Below are 22,796 nucleotides of genomic sequence, written 5' to 3' on the forward strand. Positions count from 1 at the left end.
GATCTAATATTTCCATTGCTAGGAATATACCCTATCAGGTCGATTTCCACACGGTTACCTCTGGAAGCCACGATGGTTGCTTCCAGAAGATGCAACCATCCATGATGATGGAACTTCCAGAGGGATTCTTGAATACATCATAATGGACTATCTGGCCTTTCATTCTGACCTATCATCTCTCAATAGGACCTCGCCAGTATATACCTATAGCGCAAGCGAGGATACCGCTCCATTATCACCCATTAAAAAATTACTATGATAACTAGTACTCGATAAAATGACCCATGGTAAAAATATTATGGCGTACCATATCAAGCCCTAATCTAAACTGAAATAATCTATTTTGTTAATACTATAAAATCTATCTACCTAATACCACTACTGCTATGTTATTACTGAAAACTAGACTCTATTTTCAAAAGCTCACGATCTAAATTACTTCACTACTACATACCTTCTTCGGACTCATTTCCCCATTTCTAAGTCCATTCGCAATCTCACTCTTCCCTTCTTCCTTCTCTTTGGAATTTTGCCTTCTATTTCTCTCCTTTTCTCTCGCCTCCTTTTTAGTAGCTTCAAGCAATTGTCTCGCTCGTTCTTTCAACTCATCGTGCCGAGACAATAATTGCTAATAGCCAATCAAAACGAGGCAATACCCATCGGCCAATCAGAGCGAAGCGTTTCATGTGTCAACCAAAGCGCGGGAATCGTCGACCGATCACAGTAAAGCGGGAGAGTAAATTGACCAATCAGAAGCGTCGGTTTTCATCCAATCACAAGCGTCCGTGACATTTTCCAATGAGACGTTGTTGGCGGCACACGCACACACAATTTGCAAGCCATGTTGATGAGAATGAAATGAAAAAAAAAATTGTATTCATATAGCATTTGAATACATTACAATGATTCTATGTAAGCTTGATTCACAGCAGGCCAATGTTCTATTAGCTATTAATATTATTATTTTAGTGTTTTTTGTATGATTATTATACATTTCTTATTTTAATATTGTATATTAAAAGTAAATTCATATTTTGTGTGTATTGATATTTTAATACTAATCCAGTAAACTGACTTATCCACGATCTAATTATTCTTGATACACAAATTCACACACACACACATACATACACGCACGCACGCACACACACACAAACACACACACACACATTTACGCACACACACTTTTTTTTAAGTTAACATGTAGGCAACTGTATTTAAATTTTCAATTTTTCTAAATTATTGTAGTTCATTAGTATTGTAGTTAGTTGCTAGGTATAACAAAAATGTCTTCGTTGGTGTAACTAGCTACCATACGTTTTAAATGTCCGTTTTGGAATCCTGCAATGAGGAGGAGGGCGTTCATGTTCGCGACACAGTTTTATACTTCTGCGTCATATTGTAACCAATGTTTTTGTTTCAAATAAAGAATTATTATTGTTATTATTCATTACATTTATTTTAAATTCATATAATACGAATTATGAATCCTATTTACTCTGAAGTACTTATTTACCTGTCTAGTATTATAAAAAATAAATAAATAATAGAATATAGGCCATGTGTGAACAAGAACAATGAAGAAGCCTATGAATACACTATGGTATTTGTAGCTCAAACAAATCGCATCAACTCAATGTTCATAGGAGTCAAGTTATAGGTGATAAAACGAAAAAGACATAGATAGATAATACTTGCTTACTATGTACATATTTATGTCATATATCATATAATATATCACCAGATATATTAACAAAATATTAATAGTAACGAACATAGTTGCACAATACTGTATAGATTTAGTCCTTTAGCCGGATTCTAGTCTCTCTGTCAGAGATAAGTCCACCCTTGCTTACAATATTTATAAATGCATTATCAATGTAATTTACAAGTGAAATAGAGAATATATATATATATATATATATATATATATATATATATATATATATATATATATATATATATATATATATATATATATATATATATATATATATATATATATATATATATATATATATATATATATATATATATATATATATATATATATATATATATATATATATATATATATATATATATATAATCGTTGTGGTCTACGAGGATCAGGCTACTGACTTCCTAGCGTAACATTAACACAGAGGGTCTATCATGAAATGTTATCGAACGAAACACAAATTTATGTCAAAATTATATACCGTTTAAAAACATAAGGAATATTAAAATATCATCACTTTGGACTTTTATGGTAGAATTTATGTCGAACGGAACGTTAACCTCTTTTTATTGGATCGATTTCAGAAAAACAAGAAATTGAGTTCGAAGATTCGGAATTTTATTTCATGGTAGACCCCCAGATTTATGTTACTACTGCGTTAACGTTTACATTAAAAATGTTTCAATATCAACCTTAACTACGCCTCTAGCGGATGATTTGGAAAAATCAAATGTCTGTACCAATATATCGGCGTATATGTGAAGGGAGTAGTGATGAATCTTTATAGAACTCACACCACTTTGATTGCGAAATCGTTTCACAGATGTCACTATACTTCAAATTGTTTTAATAAGAATAAAATTGTATTGAATTATAACTGTATTGAATTATAATTGTATTGAATTATAATTGTATTGAATTATAACTGTATTGAATTATAACTGTATTGAATTACAATTGTATTAAATTATAACTGTATTGAATTATAACTGTATTGAATTACAATTGTATTAAATTATAACTGTATTGAATTATAACTGTATTGAATTACAATTGTATTAAATTATAACTGTATTGAATTATAACTGTATTGAATTATAACCGTATTGAATTATAACTGTATTGAATTATAACTGCATTGAATTATAACTGTATTGAATTATAACTGTATTGAATTACAATTGTATTAAATTACAACTGTATTGAATTATAACTGTATTGAATTACAATTGTATTAAATTATAACTGTATTGAATTATAACTGTATTGAATTATAACTGTATTGAATTATAACTGTATTGAATTATAACTGTATTGAATTATAATTGCATTGAATAATAATTAACACTAAACCTACCGAGCGCGGTCAAATGACCGTTTTTGAAATTTAGTTTAAATATTTTCATGTAGGTATAACGTTACTGTATCACCATGTAAGTTATTGACTTTTACTATAATATACATACAACCCATTTTTCAATATTTACAACTTACTATTATTTACTTGTTCACTATCCAATTGGCTAAAATCTCTTTCTATATTAAGATACAACTTTATTTTAAAGCGGTCATTTGACCGCTCATGGTAGGATTAGGTATATATGAAATGTCGGTAGGTTTCGTGTTAAAGTATCTTTAAACAACGGTAGTGACGTCACTGGGAAAGAATCGCAATCAAGTGGTGTGCGGCCGCAGTGATTGGAGAATGGTGAGTAGTTGACAAATGTATTTACATTTTTTAAAAAATCTTACTTATATAAAAAAAAATATTTAGACAGTGTCTGTACATAGAAGGATCATCAGCATCATCATCTCCCTACCCTTATCTCAATTATAATTTGGGGTCGGCGTAATATGTTTCTTATCCTTGTTACAAAAAGATTTGGCTTTTAGTGTAACGGCCGGCCGCCTGCCTGACGTCAACACTCTTTGTCTGTACATGGGAGATATTTCAGAAAAAATAATATAAGATCAATAGATATTATATCAAAACAATAATTTCTTGAAATTTTGTCTGTCTGTCTGTCCATATTTTTATGTATTTTTTTTTATACTATTTAGAATGGCAAACAAGCTGACGGCCCACCTGATGGAAAGTGGTAACCGTCGCCTATAGACATGAGCAGTACCATGGACATAACACAGTATACTATTACGCCCATGATACCCCCCATGCATTGCCATTCCTGAGGACTCAGGTATTATTCCTCTGTATCCAGTAAATTCACGCCATATCCCACCCTTCAAACCAAAACACAGCCATGCAAACACAACTGCCCCATAGTTGAAACACGAATAGGACAGAGGTACCCAAGCAATCGACTTTTGTATAAAGTATGCCTCTGGTGTAGCGAGAGGGAGTCGTCGCCGTCGACTGTCTATGTTTTATGAATGATGTTACAACTTTTCACAATAATCCAAGCAGTGCGGCCGAAACATCACCTAGAGGAAGGTAGCGGTAACACAAGCCACACTAGCGGACAGGACTGTACACTCACCGGCGTCGGCCGCGGCAGCTCCGTCGGGACCGAGGGGGCGGCGGCGGCGGCGGGGGGGACGGGGGGGACGGACGCCTCCGCGGGCGGGGCTTGTTCTGTAATCAAGAATTGTTACTGATAAGTTACATGAAAATAGCATAGCCTTACATAAAATATCCTACGTAGTAATTGATATGATATAATAAATGAAATTTAAGTATACCAAATTTGATTCAAATCCATTCTGTAGTTTTTGCGTAAAAGAGTAAGAAACATTAATCCAAATAATTTAACATTTATCATTCCATATTTAGAAACTTTAACATACATTATTATATGTATCACATCTCCCATATTTAGAACTAACAAAATTTTTCATCGTGCCTCCCACCAAATTGTGTATTGTTACTCCTCTCCATCCAAAGGTTGCCTGCAAGAGATCGCTCTTAGCGATAAGGTCGCCCATTGTTTCCTCATTGTGATTATTTCTTGTTATTATTTATATTTATAATAAGTTTACTATTGTAATCTTTTGGAGGAAACAATAAAGAGTATCTATCTATCTATAATTTTGCCATGTGGTCCCGGCATAGAATGAGCCACCGCATTCTTCCGCATAGGTGTCGTAAGAAACGACTAAGGGAATTTAATAGTTAAAGAAGGGACAACAACGCCTCTCTTAAACATCACCAAAGCCTAACTGCGGTTGCCAACCTGCCTGCCAAGCGTGGCAACTATTGGCAAACCATCCTTATGAGGGAGGTATGTTCAGCAATTAAAAGCTGGTGAGATGATGATATTAATAGGAAGAGTACAAGCAATAAGATAGGATTCCTAAGTCATAGTAGATATTACAAACTTACCAGATTCAATTTTAGCATTGTTCTCCTGCTGCGTCACTGCTGGGCCACTGTTACTGTTGCTGGTTGGCTGCTGAGGCTGTTCCTCCTCCTCATCAGACCCGAACGGATCCGTTAGTTCTTTGCGGGTCATCAACTTCTCAGGCCTCGCTGGTAATGGCTGAAATGGAATATACTTTTTGTAGGAATTCTGCAATGAGGGTGAAAAGATCAGTATTATTGGGAACTAGAGTTCTACGCAGTCCCCCTGAAAACCAACCAAACACAACCTACTTCAATAAAAGAGGAGCTTTTCAATTCGATTATATTTTTTAATGTTTGTTTGTTACCTCACAACTCTGTCATTTATAAACTGATTTGGAAAATTCTTCTATATCTGAAAATATATACTTTCAGATTGGCCCTGTAGAAATTTTATCAAAATCGATACAGTAGTTTAACTTGTAATAACTGGTTTTTTCATGACTGAAGTGGTGTTTTTGTGAAACAAAGCTAAAAATATGTTCGACTTTTCCTCTTCTTGCACTGATCTATTTCTCTATTCTCTTTTGGCGATAATGTAGGCATAAATACAAGTATTTATGCCTACAATATCGTCGTAATACTCTTCAGTCCAGGATGCTTGAACTTCCTGTGTATAGGACATACTTTATGAGCAACTCTTTCTCGTATCGAGCTGTCCAGTTATGGAACAAACTCCCTTCTCACATACAAGAGAGTCCCTCTATTACCTCTTTCAAGAAGAGGTTGAAATCACATTTTCTTTCCCTTCAGTAATATTTTTTTTTTTTATTTACTTTTCTAATTGAACAGTCAAATCTTAAAATCATTAAACGAAATTTCTAATGTAAGTAGTATATTAATTTATTTTAACATATATTACATGAATAGGTAGGTATTGTATGTATTTATAGTGTATGTATTTATGTAATATTTTATTATATATTTTATTTAACTGCATATTTATTTATGTATTAATAGTTGTAGCACTTCAGCTGCCCGCTAACGAAATGCTTTCAAACTGTACTGGATTGACTGGAAGAGATCTCTGTCAGAGATAAGTCCACTCTTGCTCACAACATTTATAAATACATTATTTTATATGTAACTTACAAGTGCAATAAAGAATATATTTATCTCACTATTGGCTTGATGGTATTTTATCACAGATATGCTTGAATGCTGATGATTACTACGGATCTATCACTACTCAGAAAAGACAGAAGAAAAACTATAACGATATGTATAATATAAAGTAAAAATAGCATTGTTAATATAATGTTACCAGAGGGAGACTTTGTACAAAAGTCTATTGCTTGGGTACCTCCGTCTCATTCGTGTTTCTACCGTGAAGCAGTTGTATTTGCATGGCTGTGTTTCAGTTTGAAGGGTTGAATATGACAGTGAATTTACTGGGTACAGAGCAATAACATGTGAGTCCTCAGAAATGGCAACGCATGGAGGGTATCAAGGGGGAAAGAGTATACTCTGTTATATCCATGGTACTGCTCATGTCTACAGGCGACGGTTTCCACTTTCCATCGGGTCAGCTTGTTTGCCATTCTAAGTTGTATAAAAAAACTTATCTAACCTCGTTGACTTTCAACGGGTCCGCGAACCACTTGGCTGAAGGTTTCTCCTTTTGATCTCGCGCTGGTGACAGCATCTTGCCCAGTATGGTCTTGGACTGCTGCAGGAACATATCCCGAACGTCCTTGATGGCGGTCGGCGAACTCGGCTTGTCCGGGGTGGCCCTCTCTTGCGAGTGTCTCGACTCTTGGGATTCTTGTGAACTGTTGAGTACACGTATACTTGACAATGTAACATATGTTTCAAGAAATATGAAAATGAAAAAAAAAATGAAAAAAAAAATTTCGTAACAATATTGATACAATACTAAGATCGTTGTTGTGACCTTCTAGTAAGTGTTATCACCTGCATCAGAAGGTCACCCTCCTCCATAACCTCCATATATGGGCCCATATATGGGCCTCACACCCAGTAAATGTACACTATTAAATAAAAAATTTTGACAATCTCGTTTTGGTTTCTGAAACAAATCGGGGCCTCTAGACAAGTGGCAAACGAACTACCGGATGTCTCATTCCAGCTCACGGACTCGCTAGCGATGTCGATTCCATCGACGAATTCACTTGCCACTTGTCTATATCTAGTCATTGTTGACTGGACCCAAAATGAAATCTTATTCATATTAAAGGGTAGTTGTTCTCTCTTACACAGGTCTGGGTCGTTCGATGACGTTCCTCGAGCGTCTAGTAGCCACTTCTCGGCTGAACAGGTCCTGAGGGAGGGAGCCGTCAGTGTCGTGACGGCCCACCATGTACGACGACTCTGTCTCGTCATTGCCTTAAAAAAATACACAAATAATCATGGTAAAAGCCGATTTTGTCTGTATTATTGCCGATTATGACACTGCTGCCCACCCCTGGCCCTTCCTTAATCACCTCCTACAACACCCACGGGAAAGGAAGGGGTGGCCTATTCTGTGCCGGGACCACACGTCAAAGACAATGTCCTGTACAAATTTATTTAATGCAACTTAGCATATATTTCGAGTTTATTTATTTATTATGTGACATACCTAATTGTTCCACTTGCAACTCTTTGCCGGTGAAATGTGTACGAAGCTGGAATAGGTACGTCATTATCTGAAAGGAAAAATATATGAATTTCAAACACTATATTACGCTGAATGATATATAGTACAGTGCATGGAAGCCTTATTTTAAATTAGTATAAATATTAATTATATTAACATTGTAACAGATTCATTATCTTTAAAGAATATTATTTATAAAGATTTGCATGCTATATTAAATATAGCAATACATTCTAAACTTAATATAATAATAATAATAAGGTTGTAAATTGAAAACGATTGTTGGTTATAAACTTCCTCTCTTGTAAGTGCAACACAATTTCACGTGGAAAAAGTGTTTGTAGACATACACACACTTCGCTATAATAAGAGATCGTGTAGCAAATTTCTGGGCTCACATTCGGAATTCAAAGAATGAAATCCTCAGCACATTGTCCCAGTGTCTGAACAGTCCCATTCAAAAGTATTGGTTGTCCGTGCACCAAGACAGGAACATTAAATAATGTTCTCTTGCTTCTTGCTATATTATTTACTTTTACTTTTTATAAATTATAAATTTTCTACATATTTTAATTTTTATATTTTTCTTTTTGTATATTTTGATTGTTATATTTTTATATTTTTTTATATGTTATCCGTGCACGTTGTAATACAATTGTACCTCTATGGGCTAAGTACCTGATAATAAAGAATTATTATTATTATTATTATACATATATATTATTTCTCAGCTTATAGCTGGTTTTGTAGAGACAAGGACGGGATTATTACCAAGTCACTTGTTCTCATATTTTATTTTATTCAGTAGGAATGTTAGGAATTGGACTATTTAAAAATTTTCTAACTATGGAGCATGTATCTAATACTGTAGATTTCTGGAGTTCAATGAAGAATGTCTTATTAAGGTGCAGTTTATTTAATGAGTTGTGTAGAGATTTTGGGATAACGCCAGTAGAAGATTATTATTATTATATACATATGTATTATTTCTCAGCTTATAGCTGGTTTTGTAGAGACAAGGACGGGATTGTTACCAAGTCACTTGTTCTCATATTTTATTTTATTCAGTAGGAATGTTAGGAATTGGACTATTTAAAAATTTTCTAACTATGGAGCATGTATCTAATACTGTAGATTTCTGGAGTTCAATGAAGAATGTCTTATTAAGGTGCAGTTTATTTAATGAGTTGTGTAGAGATTTTGGGATAACGCCAGTAGAAGATAAGATAATCGGGATTATATCAACATTCTTTTGGTGCCACATATCTTTTATTTCTTCGGAAAGAGGTAAGTATTTTTGAATCTTCTCGTTATGTTTCTGTTTTAGGTTTTCGGTATTTGGTATGGAGATGTCTAAAAGGTAAGTTGTCTTTTCTTGTTTAAATGTAAGTGTTATATCAGGTCTATTACAGGTTATTGTTCTATCGGTGATGATATCTCGGTTCCAATAAAGCTTAGCAGTTTCATTTTCCAGTACTGCAGAAGGAGTGTATTTATAATATGGCGATTTAACGGATATAAGTTTGTGTTTAATTGCGAGCTTCTGATGAATTAATTTTGCAACATTATCATGTCTTCGCACATAATCCCTGCCAGCCAGTACGGAACAACCTCCTGTAATGTGTTCTATCGTTTCTTTTGTGTTATTACATAGCCTACATTTATCATTTTGTACGGAATTGTCCTTTATTATATACTTTGCATAGTTACGTGTATTTATTATTTGATCTTGGATCGCTATCATGAAACCTTCGGTTTCTGGGAATATATTTCCCTTAGTAAGCCATGTGTTAGATGCTGCTTTGTCAATATGGGGCTGATCCAGTTGACAAGGGTGTTTTCCGTGTAGTTGTTTTCTCTTCCAGTTCTCAACTTTCTGTTCTTCTTTTATAATTTTATCTTGTGGTTTATATTGCTTATTATTAAATTTTAGAGTTGTTCCTGATACTGGTAAGGTTGTGATTGCTTTATGCAAAATGCTGGTGTTGGAGTGATGTAGAAAATATGTGCGAAGATTGTGAACTTGCGAGTAGTGTAAGTTTTTAATGTCTATGAATCCACGACCACCAAGTTTTCGATTTAGTGTAAAACGCTCTACTGCTGAATGTATGTGATGATGATTGTGTTTGTATGATATAGATCGTGTGAGTGTATTAAGTGCATCAAGGTCGGTATCGGTCCAGTTTATTATACCAAATGAATATGTGAGAGTGGATATTGCATATGTATTGATTGCCTTAGTTTTATTTCTAGCTGACAGAAGAGTGCTAAATATTTTATTGAGACGTTGTTTGTATTTTAATGTCAATTCTGATTTTATTTGTGTATGATCAATGGAAGTATGTTGTTTATAGCCTAGATATTTATAAGTTTCTTTAGGTTCCATATTATCTATTGCTTCATTTAATACATTAAGATTATATGGATGCGTTTGTTTATATTGACCTTTAACAATAGAATTTATTTTACATTTCTCAGTACCGAATGTCATTTTTATGTCATTACTGAATGATTCTGTTATCTTAAGAAAATAGTCTAGATGTTGTCTATTGCTTGCATATAGTTTGATATCATCCATATAAAGTAGATGTGTGATTTTAGTTTGTGTATCCCTGCTTATAGTGTATCCATATCCTGTATTATTCAATATTCTAGATAGAGGAGATAAATTATTATTATTATTATTATTATTTACATTGAATTGCTTATTTCTCAGCTTTTAGCGCTGGTAATTATACTACACTTACGGGTACGTGACCAAGTAAGTGCAATGTGTATGTTTGAATGGAAGGTTATGTTTGTGTATGTCGGGTGGCTACTTCATCCTCATCTATATCTAAGAATTTTCTAACTATTCTGCAAGTATTTAATATAACAGCCTTTTGTAGGGAGATGTAGAGATTTTTTATTATTATTTTTAAATTTTACCAAAATTCTCATCTCCCCTCTTAAGGAGAGGAGATGGCAACTAACCCCCGGCAGAAGCACAGTCGGCCGGGGTTCAGGGCCCCAGGGAGAGAAACCGGCGTACAATGCGGGCAGAATCTAAGAGCACCGCTTTCTGCATCTTTCCCGGGAGTGAGCCGCCCCGGAATCCCAACCGTCTGAGATGTTGTTCCAGACTGGTTGGGATAAGACCGTTCACCGACATAACGATTGGGATGATTTCGGTAGATGTCACCCCCCACATTTCGGTCACCTCGTGAGCCAGGTCGAGATATTTTCTCTTCTTCTCGGTTTCGGCTTTCACGAGGTTCTCGTCATGCGGTATGGTGACATCCACCAAAAACACCCTCGAAAGTGCCCGGTCCATCACCACGATATCAGGTTTGTTCGCAAGAACAGTCCTGTCCATGATGATGGATCGGTCCCAGTAGAGCCTGACGCTGTCGCTTTCGAGGACCGGCTGTGGCTCGTACTTATAGTACGGCAACCTCTCATTCGCGAGGCCGTACTTCAGAGCTAGCTCTTGATGGAGTATTTTGGCTACCTGGTTGTGCCTGTGCAAGTACTCTGTGTTGGCAAGAGCTGAACAACCCGAAAGCACATGTCTGAGTGACTCTCCAGGATGGCGACATGCTCGACAGATGTCCTCAGTGCCATCCTTCAGAATGTGCTTTCGGTAATTGTTCGTCTTAACCACCTGATCCTGTATTGCACAGACAAAACCCTCGGTCTCTCCAAAGAGATCACCGAACTGTAGCCAGTGCACGGAGGTCTTCGTGTTTACGTACGGCCCGTGAAGGGCTTTGAAGAACCTTCCGTGCAACTCCTTCTCTTTCCATACGGCCTCCCGCTGAGAGGTACTCAAAACTTCGGGTTTTCGCCAGTCCTCTTTAGCCAGAGAAAGAGGGGTGAATCCTTTGTCACATTCTATGACCTCTCTATGCAAACCCTCGTCTCTTTTCTCCAGAAAATATGTCCTGAGGCTGTCAATCTCGCGGTTGTGCATGGTCTTAACGCTTAACAAGCCTCGACCACCAGCTTTCCGCGGGATATACAGCCTCATGACTGACGATTTCGGGTGATGCATTCTATGGAGGGTCATAGTTGTGCGGACTTTCCGATCCAGGGCTTCGAGTTCGGTTTGAGACCATCTGAGCACGCCAAAAGTGTAAAGGAGTACGGGTATGACCCAGCCGTTATAAGCTCGGATTTTATTGGCGCCCGACAAAGAACTTTTCAGTACTCTTGTAAGGCGCGCAAAAAATTCCTCGCGGACTGACTGTTTCATATCCGTCTCCTTCACACCGATGTTTTGTGACATGCCCAGATACCGGTATGTTTCAGCCTCGGAGAGGGTTTTAATATTAGAGGGATCTGTGGCGATCCCTTCAGTTTGAGTGACCCGTCCCCTCTGCACATGGAGGACCGCGCACTTGTCTATTCCGAGCGCCATCCTAATAGAGCTGCTATAATCGTTTACGATATTTAGCAGCTCCGTCAGGCGTTCGACGCTCGGAGCTAGCAGTTTCAAGTCATCCATGTACAGAAGGTGAGACACTCGTGTACCTCCTCTCCGATACTGAAATCCAGTCCCCGAATTCTCCAGTAAAGTACTGAGTGGATTCAGGGACAGGCAAAACCAAAGTGGACTCAAACAATCGCCCTGGAATATTCCTCTCTTTATCTCTATCCGGTCAGCGGTATCCGTCAATCGCTCGCCCTGGATAGTCAGGATCGTCGTCCACTGCCTCATGCATGCCTCCAAGAACACTCGAACTGTACCGTCGATCTTGTACAGCTCGAGTATCCTCCGGAGCCATGAATGGGGCACGGAATCGAACGCCTTTTTATAATCTATCCAGGCGGCGGAGAAATTCCGACGGTTCCGCTTGACCACGTGCCCAGCGACAGCATCAATGAGGAGCAGCTCCTTCGATCCGCGGCTACCGCCCCTGCATCCGTTCTGAGCGCTAGATAGGATCTTATTCTCGTACACATGACGAGAGATCTTAGCGCTCAGAACGGATGTTAACGTCTTATATATTGTCGTAAGACAAGTGATGGGGCGATATTTAGATGGATCCGCGGTATCGTCCGTCTTAGGAGCTAAATGAGTGATCCCGGTTGTAAGGAAGTTCGGGAGCGCCCTGTTTTCGAGGGCACTCTGGAATTGCACGGCTAAGGTCGCATGGCTGGCCGAGAACGCCTTTAACCAGTAGTGCTGCAATCCGTCGATCCCCGGACTTTTCCAGTTCGGAGCCCGACGGATCGCGGCAACCACGTCTTCCTCCGTAATGGCAATGGCGTTCATCGGCGTTATTCGAGCACATGCTTCCTCAACATCGTGCATCCATGCGCCCTCCTCATGTTCCACAGGTTTAGACCACAGCTGTCTCCAGAAGGCGACGAAATTGGCTGTTTCGGGTCTTTGTCCTGTGGGCTGTAGTTTTGGGCGCTCCAAGTTCCTATAAAACTTCCGTTGATCACTCATAAAGAGGCGATTCTGTTGATACCTCTCAACCCTCTCAGAGTACCGTCGGAGTCGCTTCCCCCATGCAGCGATCTTCTGCTTCAGTTCATCTATGCGCTCCGTAAGTTTGTGCCCGAAGTCCGGCTGGAACAGACGTACACCTGTCCCAGCAAAGGCCTCTTTTACGGAGCGCATAATTCTCGGGCGTGTGTTGCCCTCCCTGAAGCAGAGCAGTCTACCAATGAGGACTCTGGCCTGGGCGATCCGTCGTTCAATCCTTCTTTTCCAGGCTGGTTTCATATTATCCCTTTGGATATTACGTCCAGCCCGGGGCATTTTTGCGCCGGTATATCGGCATACTGCCAACGCAGCGCCAAACAGGATTGAACTCGTCTCTCCCAGGTCACCGCTGCCCTCAAGGTACTGAGGCAGCAGTCCATTTGTGGCCTCAATGGCATCCCGCGTCGCCACATTTGGATATATCCGGGGAAGCTTCGGTCTCTCTTCGAGGGGAGTTCTTCGGATCTCTAGAATCGCCTCCTCTAGTATGCTCCTCATATGCTCTATATCCTGGGAAGTTGTTCCGTCCGCATCCACTTCTGAAAGCGTTTCGGCAACCACCTCTACGCTAGGTAGCACGTCTGAGATGGGTTGCTCTACGGTCGCGGAATTTGCTTCTGGAACAACTTCACTTCGCAATCGTTCGAGTTCGGTCGCGCTAAACATACCAGAGCGCTGTATGTACCGAACTCTGTCGGCTAGGTTCTGTTCCGAGACGGTTAGATCCGGTAAAAGACGCAGAAACTCGCGGTGCATTACTGCCCGGTATCCTGTTCTGCCTGTTTCTGTCCCTGTAGCCCTGAAGAACGCACGCATGAGGTCCTCATTCATGGCTCTTGTCCACCTCATGCGACGTGTACCACCAGTGGCGGGCACCGATTGCTGGGCCTGTGACGGCCCTGCCGGCGCCAAGCCAGCTGATGTCGATGGCGAGGGGTCGGACCGGCCAGGTGGTGGGGCCGGTCGGCTGGCTCGCATTCTGCCGCGCCTACCGCCAGTTGTAGACGCGCCCCGGCGACCCCCGGGCAGCGACCATTATTATTATTATTATTATTATTATAAAATAAAAACACATTATATTTATTAAATAGTGTCTCAATACAAACCTAATACCAGAGGGAGACTTTGTATAAAAGTTGATTGCTTGGGTACCTTTGTCCCATTCGTGTTTCAACCGTAAAGCAGTTGTGTTTGCATGGCTGTGTTTCGGTATGAAGGGTGGGATATGATGTGAATTTACTGGGTACAGAGGAATAACACCTGAGTCCTCAGGAATAGAAACGTATGAGTGGTATTATGGGCGAAACAGTAAACTCTGTTATGTTCATGGTACTGCTCATGTCTATAGGCGACGGTTACCACTTTCCATCAGGTGGGCTGTCAGCTTGTTTGCTATTCTAAATAGTATTAGAAAAAAAAACAGATAAGCACTTTTGAGAGCTTGGGGTTGGTATTGTATTATTAGTTAGTAGGCCCTGTCGAGGCCCCAAGAGACTACAGCATGGGGTTCTTCAAAAAACAAAAAAGTAAAGAGGTTTCTTCAGGGTCGTCAAGGCGCGCGTAATACCTCTGGTAGTGCAGGCGTTCATAGGCTACGGTACCCGCTTACCATCAGGCGGGCGTATGCTTGTTTGCCACTTGTGAAAAAGATTCCATTTTCCGCGCGTAGCGTCTCACTTGGGCCACTGTGCGTCTGTTTGCCACTTGAGTAGTATAGAAAAATAGAGTAGGCGTGGTAGTGTACTGACGGCGAGGCGGTCGGGCGCGGGGCGGCACACGTCGCCGACGGCCAGCAGGCGCGGCACGCCCAGCCGCGCGCCCGCCGCCAGCGCCGCGCGCACGCACGCCTCCGCCGCCTCCGGCTGCAGCCCCGAGAAGTCGCTGCACACCACGCGCACACGCACACGCACGCGCTCTAAATACCTCCTCCAACATCCACGCTCACCACCGAACGTACCGCGTTACTGCAGCGGCCACCAACCGACGCATTCATGGACGACCGTGCATGTGTGGCCCGAGACGTAGCCGAGGCACACATACGTGACTACATCGATGTCTAGTTGTCGCCAGGGCTTGTACAGTACTTTTTCTTAAACATGCTTGAAAATGTTGAGCATTATTTCGTCGCCTCGACCCACATGCATGTTCGTCCATCAATGCCACAGTTGCCGGCCGCTGCAGTAATCTACTATTCTCAAACGATGCGCGGAAATCAAAAACGCAATTTTACTTTTTAAGTTCAATGATGAGTAACAAACAGTAATAATTTTTCACGCGCCATAGTGTTCCTTTGCTTTTTTTTTTTTTAATAAACAGCTTTCTATTTGCAAGCCAGTTCGAAGTTTAAATAAAACCTTTTATTAGTTACCTCCTTAATAACCATGTTTCAAAGTAAAAGGCCATCCCATTTTTAAATTCCAGGACAAATATGAGTTTATGTAGTAATTTATCTGGCCGCAAAACACGACAAATATGAATTTTCATACAACTTTTGCCGGCCGCTGCCCGCATGTATCTGGCCAGTACGGCAATTTTGATTTATCTCGAAAAAGATTGTCAAAATAATGCTCACATTTCCGAGCATGTTTGAGAAAAAAATATAACGACATTCTTTCTAACTATATCAGGTTGACTGGAAGAGATCTCTTTCAGAGATAAGTCCACCCAGACTCATAACATTTATAAATGCATTATATACACACTTAATAGACATATTAGTAACTACAATTAAACTTTTTTAAGAGAAACGCTGCTGCCCATCCCTAGACCATTACCATCTCTTAGTCGCCTCTTACAACACTCACAGAAAAGGAAAGCTTAAAAATTATTTTATGGAAATCAATAAACAGATGATGAGGTGATCATCTTTAAATCTATATATTTTACAGTACTTCAAGGGTCTATATTAGGTCCCATCTTGTTTATATTATATACTATAGTATATAATATAAACAAGTAATAAAGGATTTATTAAATTTTGAAACACAACTTTTAGCTTTTGTCCACAATAGAATATCAGTGTTTTGCTTTTTTTGATGGCAAAACAATAAACGAAGTTGTGACCATTCTGTGTTACTGTGACACATGCGCTAAATGAAAAATTATGTTACCACTTTTAAGTACTTTCCTTTTATTTATTCTCTTGAGTATGTACCAATATCTGATGTTATGTATGTACTGTAATGCAAATAAATTATATATCTACCTAACATATGTCAAAGTAACATAATAACATGCATACTATGTATAAATATACATAATATATTTATACATAGTATGCTTAGTACACGTGTGTGTGTGGATATATATATATATATATATATATAATTCAACTCACATGAGATCAGGCCGAAATCGATGTATAATTGCGCAGAAGGCGAGCCCTGATCGGAAGCTGGTGGTGAGATTGGTGATCTTGCACGACTTGTACTCACGGGTGACACTCTGACACCACTCCAGAAGATCTTGCACCTTTGGAAACGTTTGATCTTATTTATTGACCAACTACAGTTCACATATCATTATAAAACATTATTTTACAATTTTTTTTACTTATGACCTATTCATACTACAATACTTAGATTAAGCCTATGCGAAATTTTCTACTTGCTTGTTGTTTTTTTTTCTTTCTTTAATAAACACTAATATTTGCTCAGACTCAATATCTTATTTCTACATAGTATAAAAATAAAGTCGCTTCCCGCCGTCTGTACACTTAGATCTTTTAAACTACGCAACCAATTTTATGCCGTTTTCATCAATTGATAGATTCAATGGAAAAGTTTGTATGTATTCTATCACATAATTTTGTATTTATTTTATTTTATTTTATCTTTATTTGGTCTCCTAGTAATTGTTACACTGATAAGATTTAATATTTAAATTACCGTCTATTTATACTTAGTGTACAATCATTTTAAAGGAAACACAGCATGCTAATTAACAAAAACAATAATATAGTATAACAATCTCTTGAAGTATTTGACATTGGTATAGTTTTTTAGATTCAGTAGATGATTGCTTCACATAAGTTTTTTAGCTATTTAAATTAACTGTAATGCTTTCCTATAGAAATCCCCTTCTGTATCGAAGTGAATATCCAAGTGTTGCTTGCAATCATTCAACAGCTTGCAAAGACGTGGTACAGTGGAGTTGGCACCAAGAACAGTTCTACGGAACGGCACGGACATTAGACTGATGTAACTACGGGGATAGTGTACGGGCAATCGAAAATTAAATTTGGTAAGAAGCTGAGAACAGTCAATTCTGTTCCTAAACAACTTATATAAGAACATTAAATCTATTAATGTTCCACGCTTATCAAGTGATACCATATTGAAATAGATAAGTCTGTCCCCGTAGGCCACCAAGGTCTTAGATTGTCGAGCTGAAAAAGCCAAATGCCAGAGAAACCTTTTTTGTATACGCTCTAATCTTAAAATATGGGTCGAATAATGTGGTCGCCAAACTATCGAACCATATTCCAAGACGCTTCGAACTAATGAATAATATAATTTTATTTTAGTTTTTGGATTTACAAATTCCTTGGCATTGCGAATTACAAAACCTAAAGCTCTTGATGCCTTTGCTATTACAAACTCTATTTGAGGTAAATATGTTAATTTACTGTCTAGAAGTATACCCAGATCTCTTATAGTGCTCACTTCACTTAAAGTTTCACCATAGATGTGATAATCAAAGGCAATTTTATTGTGTTTTCTAGTGAATTTTATATGAAGACATTTCCTAAAATTCAGAGACATGCCATTATATTCACACCACATAATTAGTCTATCCAGATCGCGTTGCAAAAGCACACAATCATAGACAGATCTTATAATTCTTGCAAGTTTCAAATCATCTGCAAACAAATATGCTAAGGACGACTCAAAACCCGAAACAACATCATTTATAAATATGTTGAAGAGAATCGGATCAATATTAGAGCCTTGAGGGATACCTGATGTAATCATTTTATTGAGCGATTTAAATCCATTAATAACAACGTAAAATGATCGACTGGTTAGGTACGATCTCAGCCATGATAGCAAAGGATCTGCAAAACCATATAAAGATAGTTTTTGCAGCAGAATATTATGGGGTACTGAATCAAAAGCTTTGCTAAAGTCTGTATAAATAGCGTCAACTTGCAAGTTAGTATCTACAGCTTCAGTAATAAAATCAGCAAATGTTACTAAATTTGTATTCACTGATCTAGCCTTGACAAAACCATGCTGAAAGTCCGTGATTAATGGTTTTAATAATTTGTTGAAATATGACGATAATTTATTTATTTCTTATTTATTGTACACACTAATTATACATAAAAATATGACAGACGTAATCAAATGTACAATGGATTGTGCTCAGAAGAATTGTTCAATATGATGCCCACAGCCACTTTCTACCATCGTACGGCTCGCCCTCATGTCCTACAGACTCAATGGTCGCGTACTGGGCGGTTTCAGAGATGTTTCCTCCCACGAACACTCAGGTTGTGGAATGAGCTCCCTGCCGAGGTTTTCCCAAGAGACTACAGCATGGGGTTCTTCTAAAGGGGGGGTAAAGAGTTTTCTTCAGGGGCGGCAACGCGCGCGTAATACCTCTGGTATTGCAGGCGTTCATAGGCTACGGTAACCACTTAGCATCAGGTGGGCCGTATGCTTGTTTGCCACCTCAGTGGTATAAAAAAAAATGTACAAAGGCGAGCTTAACTCTAAAAGAGTTCTCCACCAGCAACACGCAAAGTGGAAGGGAGCATCAATGTCAGCGGATAGAGCGGTGTACAATATTGTGACAATTTACAAAGAAAAACTCCAATTTATACATAATTAATTAAATCACAATTGTTTAAGAGGTCGAAAGAAATCAAGTCGACTGAGAGCTTTCATCGAAAATGCTGTCTTATTCTTTTGAAATATAACAAAAGAATGTATTATTTTTTACAAATCTATTTTTTTTAATGCGCCACCTACCTACTTATGCTTTAATTCCTTCTACCCAAAGGTTGTCTGGAAGAGATTGCTTAGCAATAAGACCGCCTTTTGTACTACACTATACTTATTGAAAATTGTTCAACAAATCCTGTTATGTTGGTGCAATAAAGTGTTAAATAAAAATAAATAAATAAATAAATAATATAATAGAATTGTTTCACTTTATTAGGGCAACAAAACGTCAGCAATGGCATAAGTCTATATTAACGGAATGGAGAGTGTTCTATAACCATTTTATTTATTTATTTATTCATTAGTACATATATGTGTACATGGCGGACTTAATGCTAAAAGCATTCTCTCCCAGTCAACCTTAGGGAAGTGTCAGAATACTCGAATGCGGTACTACTAATTATTGATATACATACATAATTTAAATGTTTAAAAAATTGATTGTAAATATATGGAGTTTGAAAAGCTATTTATATGGATACAATATTAATATCAATAATAAATCAATGAATGGAATGATCTTGCTGTCGGGGCTTACCCTAGAGCAGTGATTCTCAACCACTGTGCCGCGGCACTTTTGTGTGCAGCCAAATTTTGCAAATATTTAAAATTTTTGTCATAAACTATTTATGCGGTGTGTTGTAGTAAGTAAATAATTTTTATCTTTTTCTTTGTGCGCCGCCAAATTTTGAATTCGTTAAATATGTGCCGCAACAAAAAAAAGGTTGAGAATCACTGCCCTAGAGACTACAGCATGGGGTTCTTCAAAAAGGTCAATTAACGTTTCTTATGGGTCGGCAACGCGCGCGTGATATTCCTTGTGTTACAGGCATCCATAGGCTACGGTAAATCCATTTACCATAAGACGGGCCGTATGCCTGCTTGCTACTATAGTAGTATTAAAAAAATATCAAAAACTCTACAATGCAGCCCTGCGAAGCCCGGTTGATACTAACTACAATGAATCAAAGAGCATTTGCCCTTAAAACAAATGTTTGTGGCTTTAGGCCACAAACATTTGTGTTTACTTACTGGAGTTTTGTCTCTGTCCAACTTCTCCGTGAACGCTTTCTCTGTATTCTCCACTTCTGCGGTCGGCGTCTTATCACTGTCCTCGTTCTCGTTGTCATTCTTGTCCAGAGTGATATTATTCAAATTAGTTTTAAACTCCAACGGCTTAAGGTTGGTTTTCGCTATTGTTTTAGGTTTAAACGCTGCCGTGCCTCTCAAACTATCTACTTTATAATCTGTCACTACATTATTAATATTTTTATTATTTGGTGTCGACGTAAATTTCGGCTGTTCGCTTTTCATTGCCTGTTTCGTTAAGTTACTAAAGTGTTCCGGTCTAGATTTGGTGTTGTTCGTGTCGCAATGTTGCTCTGCTTCGAACGGATTGTCCCTGGGCACGGGGGTGAGGGGCTCGTCCGTGTCGGGCGTTATGGGAGCGGTGGGGGTGCGCGAGTTGTCGAAGTTTAAACTTTGCACGCTGTTCGGTGTGGCCGCTATATCGCTGTTCGTTAGACTTTGGGTCATCTCCTCCATTTGCTGTCGGAGGTCAAGCATCTGAAGAAAGAAAGAGATAAATAATTTATTTAAATAATCATGCGACTCACATAGTAACATACAAAACAAAAACAAAACAAACAAACAAAAAAAAAATACAAAATAAACGTATCTACCGTTTTCAGCTCAATTCAAGCCCAAAATTAAAAATATATATGTGTATTCATGTGCGTGTGTGTGTCGCAATGTTCTGTGAAGAAGATCCGTGCTCATCCGTGCAAGCCGACAGCACACCTGCAATGAATCTGGCATTGCTATATTAAGTGACTACCACCGCCTATGATCACCCATAGGCAGCGGCAGTCACTTACCATCAGGTGAGCCGCATGCTGGTTTGCCCCTTATGTTGTAAAAAAAAAATACTGAATTATTATTCAGTATGTCACAAACGGCGAGCGTGTATGAAAAGATTGATGAATGTGGAAGAAGCGAAAGAGGTTTGTTTGAAGCGAAGCATTTGGCGTTCCATTGTTTCTGCCTGCCCTAATGGGAGACAGGCGTGACAGATATGTATGTATGTATGTATGTCACAAACCTCTCTTGTAGAGTTATCTGATAGCGTGTAGTCATCTTCGTCGAGATCTTCCAGCACAGCGATGTCCGAGTTATTGTTGACTGACAACAGTGAAGCCAACGACTGCATGTCTTCATCCCTTCAAACAATTAAACAATAATCAATAATGGATCCACAATCCTTTTTTCTCTTCTCCTCTACCCAAAGGTTATCTGGATGAGATTGCTTTAGCGATAAGACCGACTTTTGTACTTCATAAGTGTATTTATTTATTTATTTATTGGAAAACCAACAGCTTACAATTTATAGCTTAAAACAATAACAACTTATCCATACAAAAAGCCAATAACAGGTTTTCACTGACTTAGCGATATAAATTTGTCGTGGCTAGAGTAATTATAAAATTTAGAAGGAAATAAAAATAAAAAACTACACTATAGTATATCATAACAATAGTTACTAGATTGTGTGTGTGTGTGTGTGTGTGTGTATGTGTGTGTGTGTGTGTGTGTGTGTGTGTATGTGTGTGTGTGTGTGTGTGTGTGTGTGTGTGTGTGTGTGTTCATAAATGTAATATTATGTATTTGTTTTGTATTATTCTTTAAGTGGTACAATAAATAAAACTTTACAACTATTATAAATGTGAAAATGAGTTTGTTTGTTTGTTACCACTTAACGACTTAACCTATCATTACTAAATTTGGCATATACATACTATACAGGATGAAGAAAGACATAGGCTACTATTAATACCAGTACATCACCATGTCCCCGTTAAGTAGACGAAGTCGCGGGTAAAGGCTAGCAAATACAATAAATAATAACTAACTACGCCAATGGCTAACATCTTTACTTATATATGAATATGAAAGAATTTGTTTGTTAATTATTATTACCGTCAGGTTGACCTCCACGCGGTTCCGGAAACCATCGTAGTCAATTTCACTATGGGCCAACCGACCTGACTCCATCCTCACCTATCATTTCTCACTCAGGTCCCACCAGCGTACACTAATAGCTCCAATAATAGATTACACCATCACCCATTTTAAAAAAAAGGGTCCTGGCAGACGACAAATTGAAGCTTTCGAAGTACGGAACCCTGTAAACAACTCACGTAGCCTGCCCCTCCCTCAGCAGTACGCAGTGCAGCGTGAGGTGTATGGTGGCCGCGGTGATCTTCTGCGTGGTGGGGTCTAGGGTCAGCACCAGCGGCCGCTGCGACGGTTCCAGGCTGGCGTACTTGCGCATGTTGATTGCGCAGACGGCCAATCTCCGGCGTTTGCCTGTTACTGATACCTGGGGGCATTACGAAATACACTTACCGTAATTTAAATATCAGAGGGAGACTTTGTACAAAAGCCCTTTGCTTGGGTACCTCTGTCCCATTCGTCCATTCGGGTTTGACCCTTTAAAAAGACGTATATATACTCCAGGATATCTATTTGCCCATAGCTGAAAGCTCAGCTCTTGATCCTGAGGTGGGCACTAGAAAATTATGGGGTGGGCACTAGAAAATTATGGGGTGGGTACTAGCAAGTTATGGGGTGGGCACTAGTAAGTTATGGCGTGGGCATATCCATTAAACACAATAATACAGCTAATAAACAATAAT

The 22,796-nt window shown here is 38.5% G+C and overlaps 1 protein-coding gene across 4 annotated transcripts in view; it reads right to left on the reverse strand.

The window, feature by feature from the left end:
* LOC113510365 (EH domain-binding protein 1) overlaps positions 1-22,796 on the reverse strand; it is a 53,598-nt gene that overhangs the window by 16,245 nt on the left and 14,557 nt on the right. For 3 of the 4 annotated variants that reach the window (XM_052891956.1, XM_052891955.1, XM_052891954.1), the window contains 11 exons: positions 22,299-22,480; positions 21,203-21,320; positions 20,134-20,667; positions 16,491-16,624; positions 14,902-15,034; positions 7,660-7,726; positions 7,295-7,424; positions 6,649-6,850; positions 5,061-5,217; positions 4,219-4,313; positions 455-628 (listed from right to left, as the gene is read on the reverse strand). In XM_052891956.1, the coding sequence (XP_052747916.1) occupies positions 455-628; positions 4,219-4,313; positions 5,061-5,217; positions 6,649-6,850; positions 7,295-7,424; positions 7,660-7,726; positions 14,902-15,034; positions 16,491-16,624; positions 20,134-20,667; positions 21,203-21,320; positions 22,299-22,480 (1,926 nt within the window). The remainder of the gene's footprint in view (positions 1-454; positions 629-4,218; positions 4,314-5,060; positions 5,218-6,648; positions 6,851-7,294; positions 7,425-7,659; positions 7,727-14,901; positions 15,035-16,490; positions 16,625-20,133; positions 20,668-21,202; positions 21,321-22,298; positions 22,481-22,796) is intronic. The other variant, XM_052891957.1, reaches the window with a different exon arrangement.

This window comes from Galleria mellonella, unplaced genomic scaffold, assembly GCF_026898425.1.
Source record: "Galleria mellonella isolate WM207_F2 unplaced genomic scaffold, CSIRO_AGI_GalMel_v1 utg146, whole genome shotgun sequence".
Classification (NCBI taxonomy): domain Eukaryota; kingdom Metazoa; phylum Arthropoda; class Insecta; order Lepidoptera; family Pyralidae; genus Galleria; species Galleria mellonella.